Genomic DNA, 22,165 nt, shown 5'->3' with positions numbered 1-22,165 from the left:
AGTGCCTATGGGCAACTTTTTATAGAATTAATGTATTTACTCAACAATAACTGATGTATGGTAAAGGCTTTTTAAAGTGTATCTAAATCATACAAAACAATACAGCAATTGATCTTACAGAATTTTATTTAATATGATGCAGTAATAATCTACTAGGTGGCACAATGGATAGGATTCCAGGTCTGCAGTCAGGAATACTCATCTTCCTGAATTCAAATCTGGCATCAGACACTTCCTAGCTGTGTGACCCTGGGCAAGTCACTTAATCTTGTTTGCCTCAGTTCCTCATCTGTAAAATGAGTTGGAGAGAGGAGGAAGTGGCAAATCACTGAAGCATCTCTGCCAAGAAAACCCATGAAGAGTCAGACACAACTGAAATGACTGAACAACAATGTTAATCTACCACATTTACAATAATAATATTTCTTAATTTACTTGTGTTATTATTGCTATCATGTTTACTTATTTTATGCTTTTATTAAAAACATTAAATTAAGTAGACATGGTTACAACAATTTAAAAGGAAAGAACAATAAAGCAAAACTAAGTGTAATGTAATTATAATGACCGTGAACAGCCCCAGGGAAGAGTTGGGAAATTGTACTTCTCTCCTGTCATTGAAGAAATGTGGGGGGGGGGGGGCCTGGAGAGGGCTGCGCATGAGAAATACTGTATATACTATCAGGGACAATGGATATATTGGCTCGTTTTCCTGGGCTGCTTTTTAAATTTTATCTTGTTTAATCTTTGCTATAAGGGAGTGGCTCGCGGGAGGGTAGAGGAATTGTTTGGAAATGAATGCGATATAAAAACAAAAGACATCACTAAAAGTAAAATAAAAAAATTGAAGACCATTAAGTTGAACAAAACCAAAGAAAAAACCACAATATAAATGTAGCAATGACTACTTCAATATAAATGGAAAGAACAATAAAACAAAACTGAAGGCTGTGTGATTATAATGACCAAGCTTGGCGCCAGAAAAAAAAAAGTTGAGAAAATGTACCTCCCTCCCCTCATTGCAGAAGTGGGGGACTATGGGTATGGAATCTTTTTATATGCTCTCAGATGTGGTCAATATGTTGGTTGGTTTTGCTAATTCTTTTTCTTTGTAAATCTCTGTTATAAAGGAGACCTTGCTAGGTGGGATGGATTACAGGAAAGGAATATATTCAGACAAAAATGTGATTTTAAAAACAAAAGGCATCAATGAAGAAATTACTGGGAGTGGGAGGGGAGAAGTAGGGGTTTGGACAAAACTTTGGACTTTTGTTGAGTCTTGATGGCTTTTTAAGACCCTGATTCAAAAATGAACTTTTCATTACCCAGTTTCTCTCATTGTAAATTTCCCTGTTGTGAGGTAGCCATTAGGGATCAAACTGTTGGTTGCTCTGCTGCGTTTGCAATTGGAATCTAGTTCTTCAAAATTGGCAGGGTGACCTCAGCGTCGGTTTGCTTTCCGGTTGTTTGCCATCGACACAATGGATGATAGCCTGGGTATAACTGCCAGAGTGCCGTAAATGCAAATTTCTGGAAACTGAGTCTGCTTAGCCTGCTTTCATTTTACAAACAAAACAGATGGAACTGCAAATTTCCTTCCACAACTTAAAATAAAACTTTTAGTTGAATGAATGGAGTGTGTTTGATGACACAATGTGCTTGACTTCACGAATTGCTTTTCTACACCAATTCCCAAACTTAACAACTGGATTTGAATAACAGGCTAATAGATTTTGGAGCTTGAAGATATCATGAAAGGTGTTGAGTCCATTCCCCATATTTCACAGGTAATGATGAAAGTAAGGCTAAGAGAAATTAAGTGACTTGCTTAGAGTGACGAAGCCCAGACATTATGTGTTACCCAATGCATGCATCTGGGTAGTGCCATAGCATACAGAGCACTAGTCTTGGAATCAGGAAGATCAGAGTTAAAATTTGGCCTCAGACACTTAGTAGCTATGAGATCCTTAATCTGTTTCCTCATCTATAAAATGGGGACGATAATAATAACACCTACCTCTTATGGTTGTTGTGAGGATCAAATGAGATAATTGTAAAGTGTTTAACACATTGCCTGGAACATAGTAAGTGCTATATTACTACAGTGGAAAGAATCCTGGTTCTGGAGTTGGAAGACCTTGGTTCAAATTCTGTCTCTACTGCTTATTATCTGGGTGACCTTGGGTGAGTCACAACTTCCTTGGACCTAGGATCTTTCAACTTTCAAATGAGGTGGTTGGATGTCATATGGCCTCTGAGATCCTTTCCAACTCTGGCAGCAAGTATTCAGATTCTTCTTTAATGATTTGTGGGTTGATGTCAGTTATGAAGCATTCCTTTAAACATATCACAAGCTGATTCAAAATCCTTGATGTACTTCTCCATTAGAAAATGCCACAGGGGTGCTGAAATTCTAGCTCTTGCAAAAACAAGACATTTTCAGGTAAGCAGAAAGTTTCAGATGTGGGACACTTCTTTCAAAACCACTGAAAACCACCAAAGTCCTATCTTATTTGTATAATAAAGATAGTGAAAGTTACTTTTTTACTTGTATTATATAATAGCAACAAAAATAATAGCTAACATTTATGTAGTTCTTTAATATCTGCAAAACATTTTACAAATATTATCTTATTTTTTCCTCACAACAATCCGGGGAGAGAGGTGCTAGTATTAGCTCCATTTTACAGATGAAGAAACTGAGGCAGAACAAAGTTAAATGGATTTCCCAGGACCAGATAGCCACTAAGAATCTGAGGCTGGATTTGAGCTCAGGTCTTCCTGACTCCAAGTCCGGTGCTCAATCCACTGAATCAACTAGCTACTTTTAAGATCACAAAATCATAAAAATTTTAGAGCTAGAAGATGCTTTGCCTTAAAGTACAGGGGAAAATTCTGGTCCATGTTTTTTCAAATGTATGGAATACTTGGTTAATCCCATTCATGTACAATTAATCCCTAGTGCCATGCTTGCTTGACAGTGAGCTGCTTTGTTAAAGAGGACCAACTTACATTGTGGAGGGGAAGGTTGGGCAAGGGTTGGGGGGGAAAGAAGTAGCAAAAAAATGTTTTTTGGTGTTTTTTTTTCCAGTACCCAGGAAGTGGGCAGATACTGCCATCTGGGGGAGGTTGCTTCTGTGTACAAGAAGACCAGGAGTGTTTGTCAGTGGAATGAATTGCTTTCATTTTCCTTGTCATATCCACACAGGAAGAATACTTCTTCAATCTGCCCATGAGGTTATAAGAAATTCCAGATGTCTCCAAGATCACTGCAAATAGTGATACACACTTTATAGAATTTCTTCTGAGAGGGGAAAAGAGGGGGCAGGACATCTAGATCATTTAAAATGTAGCCATATTCCATTTCCTGCATGTTATACCACTAACATTACACAGCTACAAAAATAACGTTAGAAAGTGCAGATTATTTACATAGCACTTTAAGAAAAAATAGGAATGGGACATAGAGTTTTCAAGAGGAAGAGAAAAATTTTAAAAAGCATTTTTACCCAAATTCCTTTGACCTTATTCTTAAATCAAGATCCATGGGTATTTATATTAATTAAAATGAAAATTACATGTATTAGTATATAAACACTAAAACTCTCAAAACCTAGGATAAAGTGATGAATTTAACCTATATAACACAGAAATCATTTAGGGAAGAGTGAGATCTGGACCGGTAACACTTTCATTCCCCTCCTGACTCAAGACTTATTTCTCTACCATGTTCCAGAGACTCCTTTACCCTAAGTTCACTCAAGCACCTGGACTTCTCAAATTGGAGTGCCCTATGGCTCCTCCCTCTGACTGACTGATTCCTTTCAGTCCTCTTAAGGAGGACATCTCCTCGGCTTGCCTTCATTCCTCTCCAGGCTGCATTCCTGACCCTCTGGAATTTCTCTAAAATGTTCCCTGGTCTTATGGGTACCTTCATATCCCCCCCCACTTTTTCAGCTTCCTTTTATATCTTGTCTTCCTCCATTAGACAGCAAGAACTATCTTTATTTCTAATTATATGTGTAGTACTATATGCCTAGCACATAGTAAGTTTTAATAAATGCATGTTGATTTAACTGTGATTTCACTGGCATAAAGAATTCCTGGTGTAGAAACTCCTTCCACTGATCAATTTACCAGTAATTTATCATCTTAGAGAGTTGAATTTGACACTTAGAAGTTAAGTGACTTGCCCATGGCCATACAGCTAGTATGTATAAAAGGCAGAATTTGAACACAGATCTTCCTGATTCAAAGGTTGATTCCAAGACAATTTTGCAGCTGTTTTGGCTTTTATCATTTTTTGAAGAATTAATAACTGACCCATTTTTCACCCCTTGGGATATTTTTAGTTCCTTTTATTTCTCCAGTCCTGGGTTTTCTTTCATAACAGAGATTATCACCTGCAACAAGATTCTAACACAAAGACTATCCTCCTGAAAATAACAAGTTGAATTATTATCGAAATGTTGAAACGACATGTTTGCCAGGTGGTTTATGAATATTAGGACTTATTAGTAGAATCACAATCAATTGAAAAGCTCTGGTAACAGATTAACTCCAGCAAGAAACACATCTCAGTGTCAGTTCCTGAGTGGTACTGAAACCTCATCAGAAAGTCAAAGTTCATGCTGAAGGGCAGTCCTGAAACTTGAGGGAAACCCAGCCCAGGTGGAGAAGGAATATCTAGTCTGAAAAGGTAAGTGATATGTGATAAAACATGGCACATTCAATACTTGGGCTTAAAGATATATGGTAAGATCGGGATAAAGTAGAATAAATTTGTTTCCCTACCTACCCCAATGCTGGAGTTATTGTTGGGTGCTCTGGCTTTAGAGCCTAATCATTAGGATTGATTGGTTTGATTCTTCCCATGATGGCCAAACCAATCTGGTACAACAGGACTAGAGGAAAGGTGGCAGGAAGGTAGAATCAATAGAATCTGGGAAGAGGGAATGTTCTATGCACTTGGAGAATAATAGAATCTTAAAATTATGAGCAAAATCACAAGTAATTTATCATTTCTGGAATTAATAGAAGATATACTTTAAACCAGTAGTATAGCATTGCCGTTTAATACTGAGCCAATTAACAAATGTTTATTAAAAACCTGCTACAGGCAGGTACTGCACCATGATAATTGCTAAAATAGAAAAAGAGACCCATGTCCTGCATGCAATTTTTGCTACAGTTCATTCACAGTATATGTTAAATAGAATCATCCTAGATTCCGACTGATGATAGATAAATACCGAAAACACCTCCTCTTTATAGGTGCTGTAAGGGACAAAAATCTAGTTACTACTTTAAAACAAAATAATTAAATTCCTGATTCCAGTTTAACTGAAAGCTACAAAATAAAATGAGATTTCTTTTTTTTTTAATTTTAAAACCAAACACTTTGTAATCCTGGAATATTCATATATTTCATATTTTGCTTAAACTTATTTCTGAGTAGAAACAGCAAATAAGTAAGAATGGTCTTGGGTGTTTTCATCAGAATGCTCCCTGACTACAAAGTTCTTTAGTAAACAGAACCAGAAGCTGCTTTTAAAACATTCATGTTTCTTAGAAGGAAAAATTCAGGAAGTTAGAAGAATGATTTTTGCAGATGCCGCGGCAGTTTTGAGCTCCCTCCTTTTCCTCTTTCTCTACCTCCCCTTCTCTTTTTCTCTCTGTCTATTTTACTATCTCTGTATCTGTCTCTTCCTCTTCCTGCCTCTACCACCTCTTTTCCCTCTTCCTAGGTCTCCCTCTCCCTCCTCTTCCTCTTTTTCTCCCTTCCTCACTGCCCTCCCTCACTCCCTTCCTCCCCCTACCCCATTCCCCCCTCCTTCTCCTTCTTCTTTCTCTCTCTCATCTACAAAGATCACGTGACAGATTTTGTCACAGACTTTGCTGTGATTGAGGTAAAATATTTCTATAGCATCACTGATCTACCAGTCAAGTTTTGTTGTTCAGTCGTTTTTCAGTCGTGTCTAACTCTTCATGACCCCATTTGGGGTTTTCTTTACCAATCAAGCAGAACTATATAAAAAGGGGGGGGGAATAAAGTTAGTCTGAGATGACCCCATTCTTTTTTTAAAAAATATTTTTATTGATATCTTTTGGTTTTAGGTTACTTTCATTTCCCAATGTATTCATTCCTTCTCTATTATTCACACAGTTATCGAAAGAAAGAAAGAAAGAAAGAAAGAAAGAAAGAGAGAAAGAAAGAGAAAAAGAAAAAAGAAAGAAAGGGGGAGAGAGAGAAAGAGAAAGAAAGAGAGAGAGAAAGAAAGAAAGAGAAAAAGAAAGAAAGAGAGAGAGAAAGGAAGGAAGGAAGGAAGGAAGGAAGGAAGGAGGAAGGAAGGAAGGTCTCTGTTTCTCTGTCTCTCTATATCTCTCTGTGTCTGTCCCTCAGTCCTACCCCCACTTTCCCTCCCCTCCTTTCTTTTTTCCACTCTTTACGCTCTCTCCCTTTGGGATGGGGGAGGGGTGGGAACAGCAGAGAGAAGAGAGGAATAATGCATCGATGTCTTTCTTGCTATTCTATCTCTACTCATCTTCAGAAGTGAGAATTCTTAAGCCCCCTTGTCCACTGTGTTTCTCATTATTTCTGGAACTTCATCACCCTCTCCCAGACCAAACTCATTCCCTAACTAGATAAGTTAACCTACACAAGGGTTACATTTCTCCCAACAATTTCTTTGGGTGCCCTCCCCAAAGAAAAATGTATTATTTTCTCATTCTGCATTTTTCTTGTTCTCCATTGCCTACTTACCTCTCCATCTTCTAAGTGCCATTACTTCTCTTGAGACTCTGGTTGGGGTGGGTAGAAGGTGAAGTAGAGAACCATGTTTCCTCCCCTCCCTCCCATCTGTAGTTTCTCCGTGCACCAAGGTGGCTGCCCTCAATGGTGGGAGTAGCCAAGTCCAATAAGCCTACTTGGAATTCGTTGGGTAGCTAAACACTTTTAACTGGACATTCGGCCTAGTTATACTGGTCAGACATCACATGTTCTCTGCCTCTATTTCCCCAGAGTGTTGGATAAGGGCTTATTATATCAAACAGTGTTGAGATGATCATCAACCTGGCCCTCTTTGGTGGGACCCAGAGTGGGGAAAGCTCTGCTGGCAACAGCTTGCTGGGCAGCACAGACTTCCCCAGCTGTTTGGCTCCATATTCTGTGACCAAAGACTGCAGCCTGGGCCGAAGCTGCCAAATTGCCCACTTCATGAGGCGTGATGGGCAAGAAATGACTCTGCAGATTCAAGTATTAGACACGCCAGGCTATCCCCACAGCAGCCTGAGCCAGGAGCAGGTGAAACAGGAAGTGAAGGAGGCCCTGGTGAGGCATTTTGGATGAAACAGTCTCCACCTTGCTCTACTGGTCCTGAGAGCCGATGTGCCCCTCTGTGGAGCGAGAGAATGTTCTGCCATCTAGCTGCTGCAGGTAAAATCAAGAGACAAAGGCATATACATCAATGGTCTAGCTTAGGAGGAAGGAAATAACAACAATCATTATTAGTAACTAAAATATATGGTGGTTTATACGTTGCTAAGTACTTTACATATATTATCTCATTTGGGCCCCACAACTCTGCGAAGTAGGTGCTGTTACTATTCCCATTTTATAAACGAAGAAACTGAGGCTGACAGGTTAGTTGACTTGCATATGGTCACACAGCTAAATAATCAGAATCAGAACCTAGGTAATATAAGCCTTTGGAAATTTATTATGAAATGGACTTATTTACGTTCCACAGAGTCCTTAATTGTTCGATTACTACACCGTACACATTTGCTATCTATTTAACTTTTGCTTGCTATTTGCAGCCTGCTTGGGGGAAGGTGAGTCAATTCTATCCCTATTTCACAGGTAGATTTTAAAAGGAAACACTAATGTTACCCATTATTCTCTAGCTATTCATTAATAAACTGGTAAGAAGATATGGACATTCCGGTGCACCGAGGGAGGTGCCATATAGTGACCAGAACATTGCCTTAGAAACCAAAGCCTTGGGCTATAGGTGCTGGGGATGTGAATATAAAAATGAGAAAGTCTTTGTCCTCAGAGAAAGAGGAAACACTTGTTACTATGTACTTACTCTGTTTCAGACTCTGTACTAAGAGAGTTACAAATATTGTCTCAGTTAATCCTGGCAACAACCCTGGGAGCTATCCTCATGTTATACCTTCTGGGGAAGCTGAGGCAGATAGGGGTTAAATGTCCTGCCTAGGGTCATACAGCTTGTAAGTGCACCCCACCTCACTGTCTCTGTGAACTTACATTCTATCTAGGGGATACAACATGGTCGCTGATAAATATAGTGAACACACATAATGAATACTGAGATGGGAGCAAGGGAGATGAACATTCCAAGAAACTGGAAAGAAAGTGGTATTTAATCACTGCCTGGAGTGAAACCGAGTGATTTGAAGTATAGAATTGGGGAAGAAAAGGTAGGTCACAACAGATGGCCTTATTTTTTTTTTCAGTGAAGTATGAATCCAGGTCCTTTGAAAAAATCAAAAATAGATCAACCCCAACTGACAGTATACACGATATTCCACAGGCCTCTCTAAAGAAAGGAAGGAGGTGCATTTGATCAACTCTTCTCCAAGTCAAGCTTGGTCATTAAAATTACAGAGTTCAGTTTTCCTTTATTGTTCTTTCTGTTTATAATATTGCAACCCTTAGGCATATTGTTTTCCTGACTCTCCATCAGTTCATATATGTCATCCAATGTTTCTCTGAATTTTTTGTATTCATTGTATCTTGTGGTTCAGTAATATTCAAATACATGCTTGTACAATAATTTGTTTAGACATGCCTCCAATCAGTGGGTACCTACTTTGTTTCTAGTTTTTTGTTACTACAAAAAAAAATGCCAAGCAAGTCATTAAATGTCTTTGGGGCTCATTTTCTCTCAGAACTGTGAACTGTTTTTGTAAGCAGAACAACAACATGGGTTTGTTTGGGTTTTTTTGCATAATCTTCTTTCTTATTTTTCTTTGTATATTGAAATGTTTATGTTTGAAAATGATTGTTAAATGTTAGTGAAAATGAAGAATTTTTAAAATTAAAGCAAGGCCTTTCCCAGGAGAAGTACAGGAAAGAGAAATAGGGACAGGCCTGGGGAAAATGACAGTATATGCTCTGCTCCCATCTTCCCAAAGGAAAAATCAGATCAATAACAATAGTTACCATTTATATAGCACTTTAAGGTTTTCAAAGGGCTTTACATGTATTATCCCATTTGATAAGCACCACAACTAGTTGCTATTACTATCAGATAAGCCAACTGAGGCTGAGAGAGATTAAATGACTCGTCTAGGGTCATACAGCTGATTAGTGTCCGAGGCAGGATTTGAACTCAGATCATCTTGACTCCAACTCCTTTATTACATCCACTGTGTCTCCTAGTTACCTCAGTTTGAAACGATTGTCCAGGGAAGATGTGAAGAAGAAAAGGTTATATTAGGAGTGGGGAACCTGTGCCCTTCTAGGTCCTTAAGTATGGACTTTTGACTGAATCCAAATTTTACAGAACAAATAAAAACCACACTTAAGGACCTAGAAAGCCACATATGGCCTTAAGGCCACAGGTTCCCAACCCTGGGTTATATAGTCTCAGAATTGGAAGGGACTTCACTTGGGACATCTAGTCCAAACTGTATCCAGACAGGAATTCCCTCTACAATATCCCCAGTAGGGGCAAGTAGGTGCCACAGCTAGTGCCCCCTGGATTCAGGAGGACGTGAGTTCAGTTCCAGCCTCAGACACATAACACTTACTAGCTGTGTGACCCTGGGCAAGTCACTTAACTCCATTACCTAGCCAAAAAACAAAACAAAACAATATCCCCAGTAAGTATATATCTGTTCTCTACTTTAAGATCTTCAATAATAGAAAGCCTATTAACACTTGAGGGTACCCAGTCCCCTTTGGGTTGTTCTTAAATTTTATTTTATTTTATTTTTCAACTAAAAGGCATTTATTTTCTCTCCCTCTCATGCCTCAATTGAAAAGAAAAAAGAAAAAACAAAAATCCTTCTAGCAAATATTTGTAGTCAAGCAAAATCAATTCATGCATTGGCCATGCCCAAAAAATGTAGGTCTCATTCTCATCTTGAATCATTCACTTCTCAGTCAGGAAGTGGCTAACATAGTGGGAAAACAGGCATATCAATGTGTTGCTGATGGACCTGTGGATTGGTACAACCATTCTGGAAAACAATTTGGAACTGTAAAAGCCTGTTAAAATAATTAGCTCATTTTAAGCCTATGAGAAAATACATTGGCCCTAAAGTCCACTTGGTTCCTTTCTCTTTGGCTTTATGGAATTTATTTTATATGAAAAGTTCATAGTTCAGTCATAATTGCCCTGAGCCCCCAGTTAGGAAAATTCCTAACACTTACTCAAAGGTTGAACACTCTGCCTAATCATATGGTTATATCTGTTTTAATTAACCCCTGTCTTCCTTTTGGTTGAGGCGAAATTCAATTTAGTGGAAACATGTGGGTAATGAAACAACAGGTCATATTATATTTTAGTGTCGATGGATAGGCATCAAGAGGGGAAATAAATGAATGAATGTTCTTGGGATTTCCTTTTGCTTGAGTCCTTCTCCCTGAGATGCCTATGGAGACAATGACTGTCCTCAGAATCTTCCTTCTCTGCAACAGCTCATTGTTCTATTTGATCCAACTTCTCTCCAGTTCTGAAATAGCATCTCCTCTTATAAAAATTGCTTACAGTGTGATCTAGTCTCTTCTATGATGGCTTTCATTGATCCAAGGAGGTAAAGAGGCTCTATTCACACTCAAGTTTGATGGATTTATTCATTCAGAAAGTATTCTCCTTAACTCAAGGGTTAAATGGCAATGGTTTCAAGTCCTCTTTGACAGAACTATGTCCAAAAAGTCACTGTTGGTAAACTTTGCGTCCCCTTTGACTCAGTTGTATCACTACTAGGCCTATACATCAGTTCCCTAAAGGATAGCTCTAATTTTTAGGAAGTTTTTCCTTATGTTGAACTGTAATTTCCCTCTCTAACTTCTTCCCATTACTGCTAGTTTTGCCTTCTGGGGCAAAGAATAAGAAATCCAATCCTTCTTCCACTTGACAGTCCTTCAAATACTTGAAGACAGAAATTTCCTTGAAGACAGTATCCCCTGCCCATACCCCAAGTGTTCTATTCTTCAGATTAAACATTTCCAATACCTTCGGCTGATTGCCATATAGTATAGTCTCTAATTTCCCACCATCCTGGGTCACCTTCCTTTGGATAATTTCCAGTAGAGTAGCATGGCACATAGACTTGTATCTATCATCCCATTTTTGGTTGGTTCAGCCAAAACTATGAACTATGGCTTCCCTCATTCTGGACATTACGCCTCTCCTTAGACAGCCTAAGACCACTTCAACTATAGTATAGGAAGCAGGGGAAATACTGTTGCCTTAGTTATGGGATAGAGGTAATCTTTAAAGGCAAATGGGAGGTCCAGCAGAAGGTTTGTTGTGGCCAAGCCTTTTACAGAAAGCTTCTACCAGCTTTTTACAGTTTGAGTTTTTGTAGCATTTTTTTTTTTGCCTGAGAGTGCTGCAGATACTAGTGAGTGCCATCTGGATATGCTTATTAACTGAGCAACCAGGGAGTATGTGAACATTTATCAGGATAGGGTACTGTTCAGATGTAGCTACTAATGTTCTTTGACTATAGACAGCTATGGACTATTTTTGTCCTTTTGAAGGCAGATGCGAGGGGTGCATTTTAGAGTGGATACCCAGCTACTCCTTAATTAGGCAAAGAAAACAGGCAGTGTCCAGATTGAAACCAGTTCCAATGATATGGCATGTGTTAAAACTACTTAACTTGCAGGCAACGTAAATCAAAGTGTCCCCTGGGTTGGTAACAATAAGCATTTTGCAGTTGGGGCTATGTTGGATAATGCTTGGAATCATTGATTTAAAATTTTCCACATTTCAATGTACCAAGTTGATTTTCTCCCTCAGTCTGACATGTACCTGCCATGATTATAACCAGCCTTGAGTATGCAGCCATACTGTAGTGGCCTCTGGCATTCCCTTCCAGCTCTGGCTCTAGGACCTCAGGAACCTATGATTGCTTCTTTGACAACTCAGAGAACAAGATGATTCTTAAAAATAAATACTGAAGTAAAATTTGAAGGCAAGCAGTCTTTTAACTTTCTATCTGAGTCTGGATTCACTATCTCGGCCCCCTCTGATCTGAATCACAACCCTTCCACAGTAATCGTCATTTAAGGGTGGAGTTATTGAGCAAATATTAATGAGTGCCTGCTCTGTGGAAGACACCCTACTCGGCACAACTATATGTGCAAATATAACTACATGGGCCAATTAATATATGACCCAAATTTATGCTCCCACTGCCTAGGTTTTCTTGTTTGTTTTAAACTGAATTTGTGAATTCATTGGTAGTAAATAGGAAATTCCCTCTGCCAATGCAGATCAGCATCTTTTAGAGGTGCATGAAGGCATAGAGTTGTTAAGTGACTTGCTCAAAGGCACACAGCTAATCCATGTCAAAGTCAGGACTTGAACCCAGGTCTTCTCTACTCTCAAATGGATCTCTAGCCATTAGGCTAGGTTGCCTCTCTTACATGTATTTTACTTTATCCTAGAGTTACATCACACAATCTGTATAAGTGGCCAACTGGGAGTTTGTCTTGATAAGCTCCTGAAGAAATCTACTCTGTAATTAATAATGTTCAATTTTTAGGGCTTAAGAAGTTGTATTTGGGAGAAAATCCATTGGCCTGATATAAAGTTAATTTGTCTTACAAAGCCTCAGTATTCCAAATAATCTCTCTTCTGGAAAGAAATTCAGAGGTTTTTAAAAATTTTATTTCAGTGGGAAGACAGAAAGAAAAAGTGGAAAACAAAGAATAGGCATAATTATTCTCTGAATCTATGATAATTCTTTGTCAGTTGATGTAATTGTTGGCTTTTTTTTTTCAAAGTTTCTCCCCTAAAAGTCCAGATGCTATGATTTCATCAACCACAAGCAATGGGGGTGGGGCTGTTGGTGGGTCCTGGGAAAATTAAAATGATTCCTAGAAAACAAAGTTTATACTTTAACTAGTTGTCCCAGAAGGACTAGTTCCACTTATATCTATTAGCACTCAGCTATCAAACAAATCATGATTGATTGCAAAAATCCTCTGTAGCTTAGGACTTCAATACTTAATAGCACATTTAAAATGTTAGCACCAGATAACTTACATGAACTTATCTTGCTCACAGATTTTCATGCAAAGTATCAATCATCCTTGATTTTTTTTTTCCCCCAGATCCACTGAGAACATACTTGGCTAACAGCATGATGACTAAATACCGAGTAACACCACTGTTTCCTAGGCCAAGCAACAGTCTACAGAGTACAGACCAAACTGACATTCTGGTCTTTCATTAGCAATGTTCCAAAAGGACAATTTCCTGTCTTGCTTATAGGATATGGGCATCATTTTAGAAACAGCCACCAACAAATACAAACTTTTTGTAGGTTGAACAAGCAGAACGATATACTAGAAAAAACACTGAAGCAAGAGTGAGAAAAACCTGGATCCTACTCTGGTTCATAGGACTACCATCTCCAAAGGAAGCCATTCTCCAGGCCAAAGCTCTCTCATAAAAAAAACCCTCAGAGAGGGTTGCATTACATGGTTGTTAAGGTCCCTTCCAGCTCTGCCACTCTAGGAATATATCAGAGAAGTAAAATTTGGCCTTTTTATAGGTAACATAGCATATTTCTCTCTAGCTGAGGCTATGTGTTCTGAAGCATTAATGTGTTTGGTAGACACACAAAGTGACCCTGTGAACAATTTGTTTTTGGTTCAAACTGTACTGATGAACACAAATGAGATAGAAATGAGATGAACTTAGAAATAAGACATTTCCATTGTTTGTGCTTTGAACACGTCACTTTGGACCGAAAGATCGAATTAGAATGAATTGAATAGAATTTACTATGGACCGAAAGATCGAATTAGAATGAATTGAATAGAATTTACTATGGACCTTGCTTTCTTCAGGTACTATACTTTTGAAGCATCACCAGGAAAAACTTCCAAAGCTGATGATGATCCTCAATCAAATAGTGTGATTGTACTTTTGGAAAAATAAAATGCTAAAATATTTTTCAAATTACATTATTTTTCTGCTTCACATTTCCTTTTACTTCTCCTGATCCCTGAGGCCTCACTTCTAAGATCTCTTCTTTATTAAGTAGATGGAATTATATTAATTTTCTATATTAGCTAATAACAGAGTGCTGCTATATTTCATAAGTGCTTGACTTCACACATAAGACAGATTTGTGAAAAGTTGTTATCATCAGATTTTGATTAATTGAATCATACTTTCAGAATGTACAAAAATGGACTTGGCATTTAAGAGTAGGATTTGTTAGGTATGTCTTTTTATGATCAGCATAGATGTAAATTTAACATTTATATAATCAAAATAAAGAAACTCTTTCATTCAACCCTTTGGCAAAACAATCATCTCCTAATTTACCATAATGGTACCTACCTCATGCTTATATAGTACTTTGCCTTGGACTATCATGGGAGGTAAGTAGTGCTGGTATTATCATTCCCAATTTACAGGTGAAAAAACTGAGGCTCAGACATGAACTATCTTATTTAAGACTGAACAGCTAGGTAGCAGTGGTACAGGAGCTTGAGTCCAGGTCTCAATTCTAAATCCATACTGACTCCATTTTAGAAATACAAATTTCCCTATGGCAGGTCAGGGGGAGCTAGGTTGCACAGTGGTGAGAACACCAGGCCTGGAGTCAGGAGGACGCATCTTTGTGGGTTCAAATATAGCCTCAGACACTTACTAGCTGTGTGACCCTGGGCAAGTCACTTAACTCTTTTTGCTTCAGTTCCCTCATCTGCAAAATGATCTGGAGAAGTAAAGAGCAAACCATTCCAGGATCTCTTCCAAGAAAACCTGAAATGGGGTCACCAAGAGTCTGAAACAACTCAACAACAACAGCAGGTCACACTAAAATTTTCTTTTTTTTTTTCTCAAAGAATACCAGAAATATAAGTAATTACTATGTGGAGCAACACATTCTGAACAAATTATATTTTTAAAAAGAATCATCACAAGTCCTATTTGAGGTCTATGCCTTCTTAGAATCCCTTTAAATATAAAAATAATGCAATTAAATGCATTCTACAGGCTCCTAAAATGTAATGAAATATGAGACAAAAAGTGATACAAAAATGCATTATTTCTGCATAAAGTGATTTTTTAATGTGATTTTGGAAAGAAATTAAAAAGCTATATCTAATTATATAAGAGAGAGAGAGAGAGAGAGAGAGAGAGAGAGAGAGAGAGAGAGAGAGAGAGAGAGAGAGAGAAATCTAACTATATATGTTGCTAGGAACCAATAATCTTATATCAAATATTCTTTACCACATTCTATAAGTATTGCTTTCCCTCAGAACATTTTCACTAATACAAAATGAATTTATTATATCACCAACTTTCCTATCTCATTAGATAAAGGAACACTGTTCCTCAACATTGTTAAACTACACCGACCTGCACTGACTTCCATGCTGGCAAAATGAGAGATGTACATATTACATTTGTTTTGCCAATCACAGATGGTGTTTTTGAACTTCACTTTTCTGTTCAAGTATATGTTAACCACTAGATAAGTTAAGAACATAAGTGGTCTTGTACATTTGGGAGTGCTCTTCAATGCTAGATCCTAACCCATCTATGCTGGCCCATCCTATTCAACTCTTACATAGGTCAGAGAAGCTATTGGACAAGTTTTGTAGGGTATTCTAAATATAGGTTAATATCCAGACAATAGCGTGTGGATGGACAGGCCAGGATCTCTTGCGTGGTTACAGGTGTGTTCCAGGAAGCTCTGCAAGGTTTTGGAGCTTGATGAAATCTTTACAGTCAGTAAATCAACGCAAATCTGGAGGACATCACTATTCACAGACAGCTTTTTGATCTTGATTCTGCACTGAATCTTCTCTTCATAGGGGCTTAGCACTTTAGCAAGCATACCTGTTCTATACCTTGCCTGGTGATTATTATCAGAGGGTCCGGGTTATTTCTGTCGTATCTTTCAATGGTAGTCATTTTGATGCATGGATGGGAACAAATTGTTATAGAAAAGCTTGCAAGGTGCCCTTTTGTTCTGAAGAATCAAATGCTTTTTTTTTTAATTGAATGATAGAACCTTATAGTCTCTAACTCAGGTTATTTTGAAATGATGATTATGGCCCTACATAGCTGGAGAAATATTAATTGCTCATTAGTAAGATGGGCAAATAAAGTAAAAACAACAAAACTATCTAAATTTACTTATTTATTCAGAGACACACCAAATAAATGACCAACGGATTATTTTATAGAGCTAAAAAATAATGAAATTCAAATGGATGAAAAGAAGAACAATGATCTCAAGAGAAGTAATAAAAACAAGTGGAAAATAGGGGGGCCTAGAAGTATCAGACATCAAGCTATATTATAAAGCGGTAATCATCAAAACTATTTGGTACTGGATAAGAGAGGTTAATGGGTGAAATAGCTTAGGCATGCAATACGCATAAGTAAATGAACACAATAGCTTACCATTAAATACACCTGATGACCCTAGTTACTAGGATAAGGGCTCACTATTTTGACATGAAACTGCTGTAAACCTTGTAAGCAGTTTGATAGAAATTAGGTATAGAGCAATATTTCACATTTATACCATGAAAAAATCACAAATGGACACATGAAAAACATAAAAAAATGACATCATAAACAAATTAGAGGAACAAGGAAGAAATTATAGACAGGGGAAGAATTCATGACAACATAAAGGCTAGAAAGAATTACAGGAAACAAAATGGACAATTTTGATAATGTGAGATTAAAAGTGGTTTTGCACAAACAAAACCAATGCAGTTAAAATTATTAGGGAAAGAGTTATCTGGGGGAAAAACAACTTTGCAGCAAGTTTCTCTGATAAAAGTGTTGTATCAAAGATATATAAGGAATTTATTCATTTATTATTAAGCTATGTCTCAATAGGTCAAAGAATATGAATAAGCAGATTGCAAGAAATCTAAGCTATCCATAATAATATGGAAAAATATCCAAATAATTAACAATTGGAGAAATGTAAATCAAAGTACTTCTGAAGTTCCACTTCATACCCACTGGGTTGAAAAAGTTGGCAAAAGAGGAAAATGACAAATGTTGGAGGGGTTATAGGAACATCTTAATGTCTTATTCATTAAGACATGAGTTAGTCCAGTCATTATCAGAAGTGATATGGAACTTTGCTTCCCAAATAATAAATTATGCATATGCTCTGACCCAGCTATACTACTCCTACTAATTTCATACAATTGCATGAGATCAAAGAAAGAGGAAAAGAACTTATATGGACAAAAATATTTATAGCAAGTCTTTTTGTAGTAGTAAAAAAATTAGAAACTAAGGGAGTACCCAACTGTTATGGAATGACCATGCAAATTATGGTATATGTGAATGTAATAGAATATTAGAGTCATAATAAATGATGAAATAGACAGGTTCAGATGAAACTTGGAAGATTTCTATGAAATTATGAAGGATGAAGTGAATAGAACTAGGAAACAATTTATACAATGACAACAATTTTTTTGTAAATTAAACCATGCTTCTGCTTCTTTCCATTCTGGAACTTCTTTCAGTCTCTGGAATCTCCTTACTCTGGAACAACCAACCACCTCTGCAGCCTTTTCAATCTGGATTATCTCTCTATAAGACTTTCCCCTTTCCCCCATTGATCATTTCCTCTTGGGACTTCTTTTTGGGCAGGGGTACAAGTCAGTCTTCATTCATCTCCCAGTCCTGTTCCTGACTTCCAGATTTTAAAACCATGGCCCAATGCCAAATACCTCCTCCTCTCCCTCCTGCTTTTCCAGCCCCCTTTGCTGTGTTGTCTTCCCCAATTAGACTAAGTTCCTTGAGGTTAGGAACTGTCTTTCTTTTTGCTTATTCCTGCATTCGTATTTCTAGTACTTAGCACAGTACCTGGCATGCTTAATAAGTCCTTCCTTCCTTCATTCTTTCCTTCCCTTTCTCCTTTCTTCTTTTCTTTCTTCCTGTCTTCTTCCTTCCTCTCTCCTTTCCTCCCTCCATCCCTCCTTCCTCCCTTCCTTCCCTCTTTCCTTCATTCCTTCCTTCCTTCCTCTCTACTTCCTGCCCTTCCTTCCTTTTCTCTTTTCAATTCTTTCTTCCATAGCTCTTTCTCAGTTTTTTCTTCTAGCACTCTCATTCATCTCTTCCAGGAATTTGGAGTTGAATTTGTCCCTAAGCTGTATTTTCCTTTGAGGCTTTGCTTCTAGATGCTTTGGAGTCATTCCCTTCTGGGTTTGTGTCAAGTGTCCCTATCATCATGATAGTTTTTTAAGGTGGGATTCTTTTTTTTGTTTGCTCATTCTTCAGTCTACTTCATACTTCAGACTTTCTGTTAGGGCTGGGATCTGTGTACTTCCTTGGGGAAGGCCTGCTGTTGCTTTCTCTGGGTAGTGAGAGGGAAAGCCCAGGCTGAAGACCTGCTAGCTTTCAGTGCTCCCAGAGTGATCTTATCTGGGGCAAAATCTGATTGCTGTTTTTCCCCCCTGCACCACTTGGCCTCTCACCTAAGCTCTCTCAGTTTCCGATGTGAGTTTCATCTGAGCAAGACTAGGTTGCTATTGGACTCATCCACTGTCAGCCAGCTGAGTTCTGATTTAGAGCAACAGAAGTACATGCTCTGCTTTCGTCTGAGATTCTTGTCCTGGTTATTCCTTTGGAGGTTTCAGACTGGGTTGGATTTGGAACTGAGACCCCATTCTACCCCTGGGGTCACAGCAACACAGATGCTGCCTGCTTCTGAACTCAGTCATTGTTGGGTACAGAACGAGGGTTCTTGATAGCTCTTCACCCTAAAACACCAACCCTAGATGCAGGTCTCCTCAGTCTGCCCTGAATCTGCGACCCTTAACTCAGTAGTGAGCAAGAGACCAGTTGGCATTTATTCCTGTACCCCACATAAGTTTAGACCCCTTTATGCTGCCTTTGAGGCAGTTAGTAGCATAGTGGCTAGAATGTTGGGCCTATAGTCAGGAAAATTTGAGTTCAAATCCAGCCTCAGACACTAACCAGTTATATGACTCTGAGCAAGTCACTTCTCTGCCTCAGTTTCCTCTACTGTAAAAAGGGGGTCAGTCTTATCTTACAGAGTCATTGTAATATTTGTAAAAGGCATTAGCACATAGTTAGTGCCTGGCACGTAGTAGATGCTAAACACTTAATTCCTTCCTTTCTCTGTCCTCCTCCTTGGGATCTTCTTCTTCTTCTTCTTCCTCCTCCTCCTTTTTTTGTGAGGAAATTGGGGTTGAGTGACTTCCCCAGGGTCACACAGCTAGTTAAGTATCAAGTGTCTGCATCTGGATTTGAACTCTGGGACCTCCTGAATCCAGGGCAAATGCTCTATCCACTGTGCAACCTAATTGCCCCTGGGATCCTTTTCTTGACTTGGTGACATAGACTCTCCCTGCACTGGGGTGCAGCACACTCACTCCTGGCTAGACCCTGTCCTTAGCATCTGCAAGTATCTCTATCTATCTCCCAAAGGTGATCTGGGTTCAGATGACAACTCCACATGCTTGCCATGTGAAATGAGGCAAAACATCAAGCCTGTTTTCCCATCTCTGAACAGGGACATGAGTTCTACCTCCAACCTCATGGGATTGCTATGAGGAAAATAATTTGCAAATCATAAAGTTCTATTTGACATGCCAGTTATCCTTTTCCAAGTAACTGAGTTGTTAATTTCTTTGTTTTTGTTTTTAAAACATGTATACAGGACTGTGACTTATTTCTTTTGACAGGGGTAAAAGAAGAGAAAGCTAACTACTGTATTTTTGGTTTTCATTGAAGGAACTTCTGGGTCCTGCTTGGAAGAATTTTACAGCCATTCTTTTCACCCATGCAGAAAAACTAGAAGAGGCTCGACTCAGTGAAGAGGAATACTTACACACTGCTTCTCATCCTCTATTAACTCTGTTGCACTCTGTTCAACAGAGATATATTTTTCAATACAATCAGAAAATCACACTTAAAGAACAAAGAATAATAGAATTTGTTAAAGAAAATTGTTACCAAGCACTTTATTTTAAATAAAAGGACTTGGCAAGTGTGAATTCTTTTAAAATAAGCTTAATGATGAAAGCTATTATGTTGAAAAATAATTCAAATGCTCATTTGAAGAACAGTAGTCTCTAACCTATAAACATGCTGTTATAATTTTTATGAGTTCAATATTTTTGAGTTTAACACAGAATATGTTTTCTCATAGATGGGATATTTTCTGGTTATCATCTGGGTTCCCAGGCTAGGTCATAAAAGTCCATTTAAGTCACTGATACAGCTGGGTGGCAATGTGGATAGAGTGCTGGGCGGCACAGTGGATAGAGTGCTGGGCTTGGAGTCAGTACATCCTGAGTTCAAATTTGATCTCAGACACTTATTAGCTGTGTGACCCTGGGCAAGTCACTTAACCTCTGTTTGCCTTGGTTTCCTCAAATGTAAATGGGAACAATACCACACATCCTGCAGGGTTGTTGTGAGGATCAAATGAGATATTTGTAGGTGCTTAGCACAATTCAAGGCATATAGTGGTTGTTGAGTTGTGTCTGACTCTTCATGACCTCATTTCAGGTTTTCTAGGCAAAGATAATGGAATGGTTTCTATTTCCTTCTCCAGCTCATTTTACAGAAGAGGAAACTGAGGCAAATGGGGTCAAGTGACTTGCCCAGGGTCACACAGCTAATAAGTGCCTGAGGTCAGATTTGAACTCAGGAAGATGAGTCTTCTTGACTCCAGACCCAGCATTTGATCCACTGTACCAACTAGCTGTCATTTAAATGCTTATTCCCCTCCTTTCTGAGAACCTAGTCACCACATATAACACTGTTTCCATGGGAAAATGTGTTCCAGATTTTAATTTTGAAGTTACATTTCTACTTCCAAAAGTGGTAGATTCTTGGCCCACTATTGTTTTCCTATATAGTGATGGGTCCAGTGTTGGGTGGCGGGGACTCCAGGAAGCAAAATTTGCACCCACAGAGGTAGAAACGCTATAGGCCAGGGTGCTGAAAGTAGAGGGGATGGAAGGGACAGGAAACATGGCAAGGTGACTTCTCATTTTTAGATCACTTTATAAATTGAAGGCTGCTGGTAGTCACCTATATAATTTAAATTCTTTCAGTACAAAAGCACTAATGTCATAAAAGAAATACTATTATTTAGCACACGGTCCTTGTGTGAATAAATTATAGAAGATGGGCCTTCTTAAAGTCAGAGGCCTGCAGAGGGGAGGCAAGTTCATCCTCAAACTGCCATCTATAATATGAGATCATAGACTGAAGCACAGAGAGATTAATTAACTGGCCCCAGGTTACATAAGGTCCCTAGACCACCTAGTGTTCTTTCTATTCTACTCAGGCTTCTTAGCCATTTTTGTGTCAAGGACCCCTTTTCAGAATGTTTTAAAATGCGTAAAATAAAGTACACAAGATTACAAAGGAAACCAATTATGTTGGAATAGTTAACAAAATACTTTTAAAAGTTCATGGACTCCAGGTTAAGATTCCCTGCACTACACCATGCAGGTCATCCAGTCTATTGAGTTTACTCATTTCACTATGAGGATTAAATTTACACAAAATTGACTTTAGAAAATGCCAGATTATAGTCAAGGCAACCTTTATAAACTGGGGGCAGGGAGAGGGATGGGACAGGGCAGGGGAGAACAGTCTCCAATGTAACTGAGACATGGTGGCTCAGCTTTTCCTCTAAGATTTCTGATGAGGAAGAATCCACCACTTCTTGAAATAGTCTGTTCCACTTTTGGACACCTCTGATGGTCAGTTTTTTCCTGACACGAAGCCTGTATTACATGCTTCTTTTTACTTCCAATCATCATTCCAGGTTCTGCCTTCTGGGATCAAAAAGAACAAATCTGAGTTGGGTATCATGTTCCTTGCCACTTTTTTTTTTCCTCGAGGTTAAATACCCATCTCCTCAATCACTTTGTATATGGCAAGAACTCTAAGGCCTTACCATCAGGGGT

General features: G+C 38.4%; 1 protein-coding gene across 1 annotated transcript; it reads left to right on the top strand.

The window, feature by feature from the left end:
* The first annotated feature begins 1,481 nt into the window (after positions 1-1,481).
* GIMD1 (GIMAP family P-loop NTPase domain containing 1) lies at positions 1,482-20,213 on the top strand. Its single transcript, XM_020974736.1, is given in 3 exon segments — positions 1,482-1,497; positions 7,035-7,435; positions 19,971-20,213. Coding segments are annotated over 3 exon segments (660 nt in total).
* The last annotated feature ends 1,952 nt before the right edge of the window (positions 20,214-22,165 follow it).

Source organism: Phascolarctos cinereus, unplaced genomic scaffold (assembly GCF_003287225.1).
Source record: "Phascolarctos cinereus isolate Bilbo 61053 unplaced genomic scaffold, phaCin_HiC Scaffold_9;HRSCAF=440, whole genome shotgun sequence".
Classification (NCBI taxonomy): Eukaryota; Metazoa; Chordata; class Mammalia; order Diprotodontia; family Phascolarctidae; genus Phascolarctos; species Phascolarctos cinereus.
The sequence above is the reverse complement of the archived record's forward strand: the minus strand, read 5'-3'. Positions and strand labels throughout refer to the sequence as shown.